The sequence below is a fragment of the Mesoplodon densirostris genome, chromosome 10, assembly GCF_025265405.1.
Source record: "Mesoplodon densirostris isolate mMesDen1 chromosome 10, mMesDen1 primary haplotype, whole genome shotgun sequence".
Classification (NCBI taxonomy): Eukaryota; Metazoa; Chordata; class Mammalia; order Artiodactyla; family Ziphiidae; genus Mesoplodon; species Mesoplodon densirostris.
The window spans coordinates 88,699,842-88,715,152 of record NC_082670.1 but is presented as its reverse complement, the minus strand read 5'-3'; the positions used below and the strand labels follow the sequence as shown (position 1 = coordinate 88,715,152).

Genomic DNA, 15,311 nt, shown 5'->3' with positions numbered 1-15,311 from the left:
CAGTAGGAAGTCCAGGAGGATCCCTTTGAAAGTATCTCTTGATTCTTAATTCCAGGTTTGCTGAGCTACAAAGCTATACTCAGCTCAACTTCAGACCAGTAGAAGATGCTACGTGTGACATTGTTATTGAGAAACCAACCTACTTCATGAAATTAGATGCAGGTGAGAAGTTAATTTGTCTGTTACTTATTTATTGGTTAATGTGGTTTTGTTCCTTTTTTTGATATATGTCTTCCTATAATTTGGGGGCAAGCAGTGTGACATTAAACAATAGATTTGCTTTTTGCTTTCTTCTTGTGAAGAAGTGAACTAATTTGAACTTCCCACTGTTTTATATTTTTGGCATGCTAGAAGAAACTTTCACATTGATATCAAATGACTCAATCAAAATCAAAAGATGAGAGGAGAAAGACTGGGTACCCCTTTTGTAACTACATTTACCTCATGTGGTTTCCCTAATCGCTTGATTTAGCTGGTGCTTCAGTAGAACTCTTTAAAAATTAAAAGCCATGTATATAGTGCAGGTGGGAAAGAAAGGCCTATGACCTCTTCTGGCAAACTTTCTGGTATCATCTCCATGACTAAAGTTAACTTAAAATTCTTTTGGAAGTTAGCTCTGCCATATATTCTTGAAAAAAAAGTTAAAATTATTTTCCTACTTAAGGTTATAGCTTCTAATTCTCCACATGCAAGCACAGCTTTTGCTTTGTGAACTCATTGCCCTGGAGGGGAGCAACACAAATCGTACTCCGTTATCTCTCTCATTACAAGAAGTGGAGGTTTCTAGGCCACACCACATCCAAATTCATGAGAGGCTGGGCTCAAGGTGAAATACAGAGAGCCGCCTGTCACAAATATTTCAGAATTCCTCTAATTTATTGATTTTTTTTTTTTTTTTTTTTTTTTTTTTTTTTGTGGCACGCGGGCCTCTCACTGTTGTGGCCTCTCCCGTTGGGGAGCACAGGCTCCGGACGCGCAGGCTCAGCGGCCATGGCTCACGGACCCAGCCGCTCCGCGACATGTGGGATCCTCCCAGACCAGGGCACGAACCCGTGTCCCCTGCATCGGCAGGCGGACTCTCAACCACTGCGCCACCAGGGAAGCCCTATTGATCATATTTTTAATGTGCTCTGCCTTCTGAAGTCCTAAGTGTTATATTACAAAGTATGGGGTTCAGAAGTCAGACAAGTTTAGGTTTTGGAAATGAGAGCAGGTAAAACTGCTGTGTTCAAGGTCCTGACTCATTTCTAAAATATGCAGATTAAAATGGGGCAAAGAAAACACTGATCTGCCTGAAAAAGGGTTGAACATGTGTGAACAGTTAAATTTATGTAGCTACTTATGCAATAAAGGATGTAAAGTAGGAATAATAGGCCAGGGTAGACATGTGTCATTTCTTTCCTATATTCATAACTCTGCCTTTTTCTTCTACCTTACGCTGTCATCCAGCGTTCCTTTTCACATTAACTCTTACCTTGAGAGAATGAGTATTCCGCAGAACAAGACTCATTTGGGGCCCATTTCTTGAGGACAGAGCCTGTGTTTTCTCCCTCTTTTATAAATTCTCCTGGTACCAAGTGCTATTTTGTGCATTCAGCATCCCTCAATAAATGTTGTAAACTTGCTGAACAATTCATGAGAGAGCTAACGTGTGCTGTGTGCTAACCTGGGAAAAGGGGATGGGTTGCCCTAGAACTTTCTTTTTCTTATTTATTTGAAAATATGCTCTTTGGCAAGATTTTTCTGGGTGAAAGAGAAAAGTCCCTCTAAACATTCAGCTAAGATACCAGTCTGAAAAGAAGGGAGTATTATTTTCCTTTTTCTTGTCTTTGTTGAGTTATAATTGACATCCAGCACTTTATACGTTAAAGGTGTATAGCATAATGACTTGACTTTCATAAATGGAGTCCTTTTCACTCTTATTTTCTGGCACACAACGTTATTATTCGCTGTAGGAATGAAGTCAGAATATTTTATGATTTCTGCTTTTGAGAGTCACTGTTTTTCTTTTAATCAGCATTTTCCCTTCTTTAAAGTGCATATTTTAAATGTTCTTGGAATTTTATCCCATTTAGGTTTGTACATTTCCAGGTTGAATATTGGGTCCTCCATACCTAAGTGGAGAGAGAAAGAGACAGGGGAGAGAGAGAGGGCAGAAGACAGAGAGAGAGACTGAGAAAGAGAAAGAGAGAGAGAGAGAGAGAGAGATTGAGAAAATGTTCAGTTTCTTATGAATGCCGGACTTAGGAACTTAAAAATACCAGCACTGCCCTCCCCTTTCCTCTGACCCAGCAGGATCCAGCTGGTCTTCACTAAGTTTTCACTTAGTCCCAGGTGCTGGGCTGGGTACTTTAGGTACATTACCTAAAAGCTGGCACCTAAGTATATTGACTTCCTATTTCTGGTAGGAAAGCTAAAGCTTTGGAATTTACAAACTTGCCTGAGTACTTGCTCATAATTCGACTCAGTTCTTCTGACTCCAGAGTTTATGCTCTTTTAATTAGGACATGAGACATTCAGCTCTTTTCAATGATAGTTGGTTAATGTTTTCCCAAGAAGCAATATAAGTAGTGATTAAATAGGAGAAAAAGAGACAGGAATGAAAAATACCAAAATGTTAATAGTTGTCAATACTTTGTCAATACTTCCATGATGACCAGGTGTCCATTGATTTAAAAACAATAAATGATCATAAAAATAGCGATTAGTCTTCACAGCTCTATAGTTCTACCCCATATTGAGTTAAATAGGCTTCTGTTATTTTTTCTGGGAATGTAATGACCATTTGTTTCTTAGTGTATATGGGAAAATTTATTCCTAATTTCCAATTTGAAAGTGAATTTTTGAACACAGTCAGTCTGTCAACTGAGAACTACCTGTGTCCTGATCATTTTAGGTTTGGAAAAACTCTTAATCTTCCCCCCACTGGTTTCAGCTAAAAGTCTATCATACGCTAAGTAGACGGGGTAGAATAAAAATTGTGTGATCGTTTGTTCTTCGGGGTTAATTAACATGGATTTCTTTTTTCCAATCCTAGGTGTTAACATGTATCACCACTTCTGTGATTTCATCAATCTTTATATTACTCAGCACATTAATAATTCCTTCAGCACAGATGTGCACGTTGTGATGTGGGACACAGTAAGTAAAAACAGGCTCCCTGCTTCGGCGCTGTCTTTGCCTTGCTCAATACCTGTGTGACTCTGATCTTGTGCAGTGGAATTTTCTAAGACACACACATTTACATATACTCATGTACAGACATACATCCACACGTGTGCAGTTGTGTGTGAACGCCTCTGTGTGGCTGAATTTACGTGTAGGTGTAATATATGGGCAGATACAGGTGTATGCATATACCTTTATTCCTGGAATTTTAGAATGAGGTTGTAGAAGATTCCTTTCCCTCTTTGGGCAGGTGGAGCTCAAGTTTCCTCTGAGATGGGCATAAAAGACTGTCATTCACTTAACCTCCGTGACTCCCCACATGACCCATGAGAGGAGAGCTTGCCTCTGGTTACAGTTTGGCCTCTTGTCATTACCATCCGTTTTGCTCCATTGCAGCTTCCTTGTTATTTCCTGCTTTATGCCAGGTTGTGCCATGTGTATCTGCACATAAATACACATGTTGAATCCCACCTGCTGTGGGCTTCTTTGTTTTTAGTGCAGTCTTTTCTTCCTTCCTCTCTTTCTTTGCCTGCCTTTCCCCTGCTTTTCCCCATAGCTGGCCCCTCCACCGTCCCAGGTAACCCGGGGAGTTGCCCCAGTGCTCTCACCTGTGAAATGGGATGATTACAGTATCTCCCTCAGTGTCATTTTGAGGACGAAGCATATCGTGTGTGAACAGTCACAATGCCTGGTCCACAGCACATGGGCTCTGAATGTGAACCATGACAGTGACAGTGGGCAGGAGAACACATGGTGTATAGTGTACACGAAAAAGGCTGCCTAACCTGGGCAGTGAGAACACCCACGGAGAACTCATCTCAGGGTCAGCCAGACAGTCCAAGCGCCCAGGGCGCTTATAGGCCCCCTTTTTGTCCTGAGTCTCTTTGGAAGGCTCGTGCAGGGGAACCATGGCTTGCTGGCAGGGCAGCATCAGGCATTGCTTCCGGGAAGTCCTAGCAGCCCACATAGCACAGTTCAGATGCGAGGAGACGGGATCCACCTGGGGCAGGTATAGATCCCATGGGGGCCAATATCTTCTGGAACAACTGCGTTGGCCAAGCCCCCAGGATCCTGAGAGACACAACCGGTTACAGGAGTCCTTGTACTCTTTCCCAGTCCACATGCAGTGTACCCATCGGGTGTCTTTTAAAATTATAAACAGTGCTACCTAGAGCATAGGGGAGATGTACTGTCTTGTTTCCAGAGAGCAGAGCTAGAGCATTAACTGAACGTCAGGTTCTTGTGCAAAAGGGCAACTGATTTTGCTAATGCTTTTTTTACTAATGCTTTTTAATGCTAATGCTAATGATTTTGCTAATGCTTTTTAATGCTAATGCTAATGATTTTGCTAATGCTGATAGGAGGCTGGTAGCAGAGCTCTGTGGAGAGGTTTTCATGACCATGGCTTCCTAGGCCTGTAGTCGTTTGATTTCATGTCTCCGATCCATGGGACTGGGTTCTGATATCCCTGGCGTGCTAACGCTCCCTTTTAGTTTCCTTCTTTGTACGGACTTTCGTTTCCCTCTTGTGTTCCAGTTCTGCCGCCACCTCAGTTCCATTTCTTGACAATGTTTCAGGGAACAAAGGGATCAGAAGTTCCTTCCCTGTCCTCTTTTTGCGTAAGTTTGTGGCTTCCAGGCCGCGGTACCAGCTTTTGGCAGCTCTCATGTAATGCGCACACCCTTCGTGGACTAGGGTTTCTGTTCGTTTATCTTACAGATCAGGAAGCTGAGGCTTTGAGTGGCAGGCAGTGTCTCTAGGATGACACCGTCAGCCAGGGGTTGAGACAAGGGTGCCCGTGCAGGCAGTGTGCCCCCAGACCTGTGCTCTGCAACCACAGTGCTTTATCGCCTCCCTGTACTTCCCTGCAGAACTTGTTAAGTTGATGGAAAGTTTTCCAGAAGCTTCCTTGTATCTTGTTGCATGCTTTTCTGTGGCTTCCTTTAGTGGATTGAGTTAAACCGAGCCAGCTCCTACAAACTCCCCCTTCTTGGTGCCTGCTCGGGTGGAGTGAAGAGAATGCATGGCCACCACAGGGCTCCCTGGTTGCTCAGTTCACTGGGTGTGTGATGTTAGTGCAGCCTGACCTCGACTGCCCTGGACGTGCAGGATGCATTTAGCCGAGCAGGTTGGCCTGCCTGGTGTGACCTCCGTCCTCTCCTCCTCTCTGGGCGTCCATTTTAAACCTGTTTTCTTGGTCAGAGAGGCCTTTGCTAGTTGCTCAGTCAGGGTCTCAGGACAGGCGAGGGCCAGGTTGTTCCAGAACTGAGGCCCACGGAATCCTGTAGGTGGGATGCGGGGGGTGGTGAGGTGTTGTGTGGCCGCCGACCGGTTCTCTTTGGCTGGTGAGGCACTGAAGGAAGCAACCCTGCCTCCCCGAGGCTGACGGTGCTTCAAACCCCCCACGGTGTGCTGGAGTCCAGCTCCAGCTAGTCCAGGGATACCCAAGGGATGGATAGCGTCGGCGAAGGAAATAATTCTATTACACTTCTTAAAGTATCAGCATTGCATGTTTCTCTTTCTCATGTCTTTATTCTTCATTCTTCTTCTATTGTTTACAATCACAGGTTTATATATTGTAGTTGATTACATTACCAGGTACGTGGCCAAACAATCTTAGAACAATCAAACCTCAAAATGTTCTATAAAGATTTTTTAAAACAAATATCCCCTAGTTTCTAGATGTCCTATTAAAAATATTTCCCCAAGTTCCCATTAATCACAGGTTGTTTCTTAGTAACCAAGCCAAGCAGTTATATGATTATTTCATTTGTAAAAGTTGGAGCTACTTGTTCCTATTTCTCTTCTTGCATGGGCAACCTTTTACAATGGTTCCATGAAAATATTTACAATATACCCTGCATGCTCTTTCTCGTTGTTTCCTTCAACTGAGACAGTGTTTTCTCCCTACCCTAGCAACCAATTCTGCTCTAGTCATTTGCTTTTCTATAATTAATCTTCCTTTATAATAGAACCATAAATTTCCTATGTCGTCATCAGGAACTCCGGCCCATGGCCATAACTCCATACTAGAGGGTGTTTTTCATAAAAACATCCCCTTAGTTCCAGGCTCTTAATTATTTACCCATTTCCACGGGGCTTTAGTGGGTACTTCCCATTCTGTGGTAGTTTCAGGAGGGGGAGTCCTAGAGGAATTTTTCTTTCACGTGGAGCAACATCCCCCCAAAATTGCCCCTGTATGTAAATTTATTATCATAAAACATAACAACGGAGCTGTAGTCCACCTCCCTGGCATGGCGCTGCCTTGCAGTTTCGCCTTCCGTTGCTCATGACTTTGTCATGGTGCAATGGCTCCAGGATGGCTTCCGACAACAGTGGACGGTGTTGCCATAGAGCCAGTCCTGAAGGCCTCATACGAGCTATGCACCCAGGGGAAGAACAGGGAGGTGGCAGTGGCCGCAGGTCAGATCCTAGTGACATTTTACGAACTGTCCCACAAGGAAGCCTCTGAGGCCTCCCCCTCTCGTCCACACAAAGCTCAGCAGTCTGGCTGCCCTTTAGGCACGTGGCTTCCTCGGCAGGATTGGGTAGGGCCTCCAACCTCGAGCCATATGCAATGAGGGACGCTCCTGCAGATGCATTTCTGGGCACAGCAGGGTTGCACACAAGGAACTGTATAGCTTTATTATTGCCATTTTTAATTATGCAAGTAAGACCAGGTTATAATGAGTTCAAACAACACAGAAGTATGTAAAGTTGAAAAAAAATTCTCCTTTGTCTTCTCCAATTCCATTTCCGTTGAAGGTAACTGCGGTTAACATGTGTGAGAGTCCCTTGGGAGACTTTATTTTAATAAGTGTAAATATATCCTTTTACAACATTTAGGTAAGGATTTATATAAGGATATATATGTTATGTAAAATTTGTATAAGGATATGTTTATATCCTTATAGAAAATAAAATATGTTCTCTTATATTGCTAACTTAATATCATATGGTGGGCATCTTTCCAAGTCAGCACATTTAGGATTGTCCTTTCTTTCGTGGTTGCATGCTATTCCATTTGCTGGATGTCATGGATGTTTGGTGGAAGCCTTAATGTGTGTATTTACCTCTATCCCCACCCTGATCACATTTAATTTGTTTCCAGTTCTTTGCTCTTTACGGAAATGCTGTCCTGAACATCCTTTTCATATACATATGTCTTTACATAGTCATTCTAGCATTTCTGCAGGGCAGATTCCTATAACTGGAATTTCTAAGTCATAGGTTGTTCAAGTTTGAGATATACACAACAGGAAATTTTATGTCATCTTTAAGAATATCCAGCTATTCTTCCTCATAAGACTGGAAAACCCCTCCTTCCCCTGTGGCAGATAATTTGAATTTCAGGGGCTTCTAGAGAAGAAGCTTCTAGAGGTGGTTATTCCTGAATACTACATGATTTCTCTGAAAAGGGACCAGTCAGGATTACTTTATTTTATTATTAAATTTTCCTTTCAAAGGTATCTTATTTTATCCCAAGTATTTTTTTCTCAGGAAACTGTCTAGAATCACTTCTTTTAATCGTCCTTTATTTATTATTGAACCAAAACTGGGACATTCAATTTTTGATGGTGTTGAGAAGGGCCTTTATTAGAACAGCACTGGAGAAACATCGAGGGAAAGAATTTTTATTTTTTATCACCACATCTAACAGTTCTCAATAACTTTGAAATAACTCTAATAGGTGCAACATAAAATTTTCAAAATCTGAAAAAAAGAATGCTGTAAAGATAAAAAGACATGAACATAGGGGCTTCCCTGGTGGCGCAGTGGTTGAGAGTCCGCCTGCCGATGCAGGGGACATGGGTTCGTGCCCTGGTCCGGGAAGATGCCACATGCCGCGGAGCGGCTGGGCCTGTGAGCCATGGCCGCTGAGCCTGCTCGTCCGGAGCCTGTGCTCCACAACAGGGGAGGTCACAACAGTGAGAGGCCCGTGTACCGCAAAAAAAAAAAAAAAAAAAGACATGAACATAATGAAAGTCATGTATAACCAACTGTAGACCTTGAATGTAACCCTACAATACATATTTCTTACTTCTTTTGGCTGAATTTTTCCATCTAAGTTCTACCATTTTGAAATAAATTGACCTTCCTTCAGCTGATGGAGCACGCAATTAATTTCTACTTTTCAAAAATGAAATGCATTTGGTAAATGTGCCAGAAAAAACTGGTTCTCATCGAAAGGCAACTGCCATATAGAGGTTACAATCATGGAGTCTGGAACCAAAGAGACTGGATTTAATCCCAGCCCTGTAAATGCAGCAGTTCTACAGTTGAGGCAAATTACTTAAACTTTGTCTCAGTTTCTTCATCTGTAAAATGGGGATAATGGTATTCCCTGGCTCATTAAGTTAGTGGGGTGGTTTAATGTGTTAATAATGTCAAGTTCTTAGAACAGTGCCTGAGATGTAGGAAGTATGCAGGATACTATTAATATTATTATTATTGGGACTTCTCTGGTGGCACAGTGGTTAAGAATCCGCCTGCCAGTGCAAGGGACACGGGTTCGAGCCCTGGTCTGGGAAGATCCCACATGCCATGGAACTACAAAGCCCCTGCGCCACAACTACTGAGCCTACGCTCTAGAGCCCGTGAGCCACAACTACTGAGCCCGTGTGCCACAACTACTGAAGCCCGTGTGCCTAGAGCCCGTGATCCGCAACAAGAGAAGCCACCGCAATGAGAAGCCCGCGCACTGCAATGAAGAGTAGCCCCTGCTCGCCGCAATTAGAGAAAGCCCATGTGCAGCAACGAAAACCCAACGCAGCCAATAAATAAATAAATTTTTAAAGTATATTATTATTATTACTCATTAATGTCAATGGGGAATTATGTTACTCATTAATCAATAGGGACATCATTTCTTAGAGTTACATTCATTATGGGTTTTTTTAATAAACTTACAAAGGGTCTAATCAGTTTTTTTTGTTTTTTTCTATTAATTAATTAATTAATTAATTTCTGGCTGTGTTGGGTCTTCGTTTCTGTGCGAGGGCTTTCTCTAGTTGCAGCAAGCGGGGGCCACTCTTCATCGCCGTGCGCACACCTGTCACTATCGCGGCCTCTCCCGTTGCGGAGCACAGGCTCCAGACATGCAGGCTCAGTAGTTGTGGCTCACGGGCCTAGCTGCTCCGCAGCATGTGGGATCTTCCCAGACCAGGGCTCGAACCCGTGTCCCCTGCATTAGCAGGCAGATTCTCAACCACTGCGCCACCAGGGAAGCCCCCGTTATGTTTTTAATGTTAAAACTGTCAAGGCGTTTTCTTGCTCTCAGATTTCTTTCCAAAAGTGTATTCTGTCTGCTCTGATGGGTTTTGCTCCCTGAGCATATCACAGTGTGTACAAAAGGTGGTGTACATATGTGTTGTGTGTATCTGTGATTTGGATAGAAAATTCATGGGGGAAAACCCCCCACAATGACTGCAGTTTTAAGGACATGAGAATAAAAAGGGCTAGGATGGAAAACTAAGATTATAATTGTGGTGATTATTTCTGATGATATTACATCAGATTAGGGACTTGCTCAGGCCCAAGATGGAAATCCATTTTTTTTCTGTGGATTTTATGAGCTTATTTCAGATTGCTGGTTCTTAATACTAAGAAACTAATTCAGGTATTTTCTCACATTTTTGAAAAGCCAAGTTTAGCCAAATTCCCTAACTTATTTTGTTTCCATTTTCAGAGCTCCTATGGATATGGTGACCTGTTCTCCGATACATGGAAAGCATTTACTGATTATGATGTTATACATTTGAAAACTTACGATTCTAAAAGGGTACTGGAAACTTTACTGAAATGTCTGTAAATAACTGTCATTACAGATGACTCACTCATCAAATAAATATTTAATCTGAGTTTCTATGAGCTATTACCTTTGATTTCTAACTCAGTTTCTTTTGTAATAACTAGAATCATCATGGTTATTAACCATGTAGCTTTTAAAACCTTTTGTTCATAACTTTTTCAAGAATATGAATTTCACTTGAGTGAAATAATTGGCTATGCAAAATATTTTGATGCAAAATAAAGATTAATTAAATTATTTTCTGTAATTATTAGTGCTGTTTTGGTGTGAAGGGTGCAAACTATGTTCTCTTACCTTTTAAAATATCTTCATTCTTAGGTATGTTTTAAAGAAGCTATTTTTTCCTTACTCCCCCGGATGAGATACGGGCTGTTCTATAATACCCCTCTGGTAAGCATGTCATCTGTGGTTAACATTCCTATTCAGAGAATTTATTCTTGATGGATTTTAAGATAACACTTACATATAACTTGAGAACATCTTAAATAGTAATGCAGATATTATTAATTGTAATAGGAAATATTTTTTTATTTTAGATATCTGGCTGTCAAAATACTGGATTATTCCGGGCATTTTCTCAGCATGTACTGCACAGACTGAACATCACACAAGAGGGTCCCAAGGTAATGACTACATTATGGGTTCTGAGGTGGTCTTGACTTTCCACCCCGAATAAAAATCAATACCAGCTTTGTAGAAAAAGGAGATCATCAGCAGACAGTGTTTTCTGGGTTGTTTTCTGACCTGGAGTGATTTGAAATCAGATGTCAACAACCGAGGAAATTTCGATAAACTAAGAGATAGTGGAAGAATGTGTTTTTTTCTCTTTTTCTTTTCCTTTTCTTTTCCCTATATCTCTTCATCCTTCCCCAAACCCCTACCCAGCCCACATAAACTCTGCCCCCAAATCCACCCAACCAACCAGAAGGAAGTAGTGTAATGAACGGGTTTTGCCTTCTGTGGCTAAAGTGGATGCATTTTTATCCCCTGAGAGAACTGTGAAGAAATCAGGCCAAAAAAAAAAAAAAAAAAAGTTTCATAAAAGTGTCCTTATTGAGTTTCATCTCTCGGTGAAAATCACATTTTAAGTTCAGTTGTTCATTTATCTGTCCAGGCATACACAGCATTATTTTGCCTTTTCCACAGGATGGAAAAATTCGAGTCACCATTCTCGCACGGAGCACAGAATACCGGAAAATACTCAACCAAAATGAGGTTAGTTTTGGGGATGCATTTTTAATAGCGTCATATTGAATTTCACTTCCTATGACTGATGTGCTTTATTTTTTTCACATCATACTAAATGCTTTGATTTGAAATTATTAGCTTTTAGAAAAGTCTGATGGCTGTGCCCAGTTTATTTATTGGATTTCTACTGCAAGTCATGAAACCATCCATTGCTGAATGAGCTTTGCCTTACTGTAGACATTCATCTGCACCACCTCAATGTGGAAACAGAGACAAAACTGCCTGAGTCCTGCCTTTGCTGCTATGGATTGCCAAATTTTTTGTCTCTGGGCAAACTAGCAGCAAAACAATGGGAGAGTATCTGTGGGGAGATGGCTGATGGACTGTGGCAGGACTGTGGCATCCAGCAGCAGATTAAGTTGGAAAAGTCTCCATCCTTTTCATGGGTGTCATAGAAATTGTTCACCTCTTAGCCTCCCTGACTCATTTCAACAACATCAATTCATAAATTATACTTAATCTCAAGGAGAGCACCATGGAAGCCTCCCTACAACAGCATGACTGGACGATGTCCTTGCAATAGTAAGGTTTAGGGCCTCCCTGGTGGCGCAGTGGTTGAGAGTCCGCCTGCCGATGCAGGGGATGCGGGTTCGTGCCCCGGTCTGGGAGGATCCCATATGCCGCGGAGCGGCTGGGCCCGTGAGCCATGGCCGCTGGGCCTGCGCGTCCGGAGCCTGTGCTCCGCAACGGGAGAGGCCACAACGGTGAGAGGCCCGCATACCGCAAAAAGAAAAAAAAAAAATAGTAAGGTTTACTCGAATGTGGATGGCCTCTAGAAGCTGGAAAAGGCAAGGATTCTCCCCTAGAGACTCCAGAAGGGGTGCAGCTCTGCCTACACCTTGATTTCATCCCAGTGAGGCTTCTATCTCATTGTGTAGGACTTCTATCCTACAGAACCATAAGAGGATAAATTGTGTTGTTTTAAGATGATAAGTCTGTAGTAATTTGTCACAGCAGCAAATAGAAAATGAAGACAGAGAGAGAGAGATGAAACGGACTTATTTATTTGTAAATGACTCTGGCTGCAAGGGTAGGAGTGGGGAGATTGATTAAGAGCTGTTGTCCCGATAAGAGTTTAGATGAAGGGGGTGACACTAGGGATGACAAAATAAGTGGTTTCAGGATATATCTTGGAGATAAAGCCTATGATACTTATTGTGGGAATGTACAGTTATAGCCTCAGGTACAGCCAGGAGAGGTAGTGAGAATCAAGCGTGAACTCCTGGGCTTTTAGCTTAAGCAGTTCAGTGGACTTGAGATGGGAGGGCAACTGGGGGCAGGTTTTGATGGGTAAAATGTTTCACACAGATTAATTTGGATGCCTAACAGGCTGATCCAAATTATGTAATTAGCATCTCCTCTCAAGATGCATATGGATTATGGAGGACATGAACGTATGGTGTAATGAGGCATTGATTGTGAGCTGTGTGGATGGAAGAAATGAACAGTGTATGTATGTGTGTTTTAAACACCTGGAAATAAAAGTATCACGTAATGCAATGTTGGGGTAGACAGGTGAGAAGCCTCATTAGCAGGCAGATCAATAGTATGTATCGATAGAGGTAACAGGTATTGGCTGCAATTATGTACCAAGTATATTGCTATGTGCTCCCCATGCCTGTACTGCAACTTTCCCAGCAAACCGAAAATATAGGTATTTTATTATTATTCTCTATTCTGGACAAGGACACTGAGGCTTATAGGTTAAAAAACACGCCCAAGGTCACCCAGCTAATGAGCAGAGTAATGAGGGGTGAGCCAAGTTCGTCAGGGTCTGAGCCTGCTTCTTCAGCAGAGCGCTCCACTGCTCTAACACAATTTGACCTTGGAGGAGACTGACCCACCTTGCCTCCCGGTCCATCGGGAAGGGGCAGGCTGAGGAACAGCCTCGGCTGCTGGAAAGAAGTCCAGTGGAAGGGTAACATCAGTGGGTGCTACACTACAGCCATCTACGTTTTCAGATCCAGCTGCGCAGCTCACCCAGATGCTCTTGCCCAAAGGTGGGATTTGGTAATTCAGCTCCAATACCAAGCCAAAGAGCGCCCAACTGGCTGCTTTCCTCCCAGGATTGGCGTCTCTTGGAGAGGCAGCTCCCAGGCAGAAAGCACCTTTCTCTTTTGCTTGGCTCGTGAATAGATAGCAAAACCCAGATGCTCTCATTAAATGATGGTTCATGCAGTCCTGCCCTACTTCAAGATTAGAATTGTGAGGGACATAGAGAACCATGGCGATGCATTTGATGATCGATTAATTGTGCTTTGTTGTTTTCTCTTCACTAAAAGTATAGTTGTTTTCCTGCATAGAGATGTTGAAAATGTTTTTCTGCCCGGAATTTAGTATTTTTGGTGGATGAGGTCCCAAAGCACTAGGGGTTTGTCTGAAATGAGATAATGGGTAGGAAGAAAGTTCTGGAACAAAGTAGGTACCCAACGAATATATGTTGAAAGTTGAGGGACTAACTATTGGAATAACCATAGCTAACACTTCATGTGCGTCTATGTGAAGCCCTTTGCTCTTATGAATTGTCACCCCGCAGCCTCATAGCAACTCAGAGCAGAGTTTTAGGGAGGTAGCGTATCCTCCCTAAAATGCAGGCGTGGAGCCTGCACTTGAACTCAGTTAAGGGTTAAACACAATAGACCTGAAGGATATTTAATGCTTGGAAAATACTGGGTATGAAAAATAAAAATTTGGGGACTCCAAGGTAAGTGAAACAGAAGAGAAAGAAGGAAAAGAAATTCTAAAGGTTTCTCTTATTTTCCCAGCTTGTAAATGCACTGAAAACGGTATCTACCTTTGAGGTCCAGATTGTCGATTATAAGTATAAGTAAGTAATAACCCACTCTTGGGCAGACACTGTCGTCTTTGGCTTTGATGAGTTAATGGGGGAGAGGAAGGACTTTGCGAATGGGAGTTGTTGGCGCATGTAGACCTGGAAGGGCCAAGCAGACACCATCTGTAAATGAAATGGGCAGGTGAGGACCCCGGGTGTAGGGGGCGGACGCTCTTCAGCTGTGAGGGGCCTGATGTTGCCGCACCATCCCTTTTTTAAAGAGAAGTGATGCATCCTGATTTTCATTTGAAATTTCTGAATTTCTAAAAGTCGGCAACTAATTCCGAATTAGAAAAAAATGTTGTAGGCTTCATTTGCCTGCTAGCTGCTGGGTTTCAACTTCTGACCTACAAGATGGGAATAATTAAGGGAATAATTTGAGGTTCATCAAATAATATGAGGCTTCTAAAAATCTTTTTAAATATTACATTTCTTTTAAAATTCTGATACAAGTAAACAGCTTGGAAAGACAGAATCTGCCTATCATTTACTGTCTAGGTAACCCGTGTTGACATGAAAACAATAATACTGTAAAGATAATACATGTTCCTGGTAGAAAAGGTCAAGCAATATAGAAAAGTTCCAAAGGAAAGTGAAAGCTTTTCTCTCCCTCCTTTGCCCCCCCACAATCATAGTCTTCTTTTCCAAACAGTTTTGTTCTGTGTAAAAAAAAAAGTATACATATACAAGCATAGGGTGCCTGACACAGCTAGGTTTAAACTTATTGGTAAGTGTGGGAGTTTTGCACCTCATTCATTATACATTTGTTCATTTATACAACACATCTTTATCAGGTACCTGCCATGGGCCGGTCACCAGGCTTTGCAGTAGGAATGCAGTTATGCAGGAAGCATGGCTCTTGTCTTGAGGACCTCAGACACTGAGTATGAATAAATAGCAGTTGCAAGAACAGCTGTCATTTGTTGAGACTTACTCTTACGCTTCCCTAGCTGTGTCTCATCTTCCTCTTCTGAGAGTCTTGTGAGGTTGGCGAAGCTATTCCTATTGGACGGGTGACACTTCACCACGGTGACTCCCCTCATTGCCACCTGAGGAAAAATGTGGAGGTAGAAGAGGGCGCGGGGTCAGGATGAAAGAACTGGGGGGGGGGCACCTCTGAGGCTGTGTTGCTGACTGGCTTTGAAGAATACGTAGGGGTTTCCCAGATGAAGGAAGAGTGACAGTAAATTCAGACCTTGCCAATGGGAGGGACACAGTAGTAACCTAACAGCATCGAGGTTTGTGAGTCCT

At 42.5% G+C, this 15,311-nt stretch overlaps 1 protein-coding gene across 2 annotated transcripts in view; it reads left to right on the top strand.

Moving 5' to 3' along the window:
* The window catches only part of EOGT (EGF domain specific O-linked N-acetylglucosamine transferase), a 34,767-nt gene that overhangs the window by 12,699 nt on the left and 6,757 nt on the right, over positions 1 to 15,311 (top strand). For both annotated transcript variants that reach the window (XM_060110619.1, XM_060110620.1), the window contains 7 exons: positions 56 to 162; positions 3,038 to 3,141; positions 9,857 to 9,949; positions 10,298 to 10,369; positions 10,516 to 10,602; positions 11,126 to 11,194; positions 13,993 to 14,054. In XM_060110619.1, the coding sequence (XP_059966602.1) occupies positions 56 to 162; positions 3,038 to 3,141; positions 9,857 to 9,949; positions 10,298 to 10,369; positions 10,516 to 10,602; positions 11,126 to 11,194; positions 13,993 to 14,054 (594 nt within the window). The remainder of the gene's footprint in view (positions 1 to 55; positions 163 to 3,037; positions 3,142 to 9,856; positions 9,950 to 10,297; positions 10,370 to 10,515; positions 10,603 to 11,125; positions 11,195 to 13,992; positions 14,055 to 15,311) is intronic.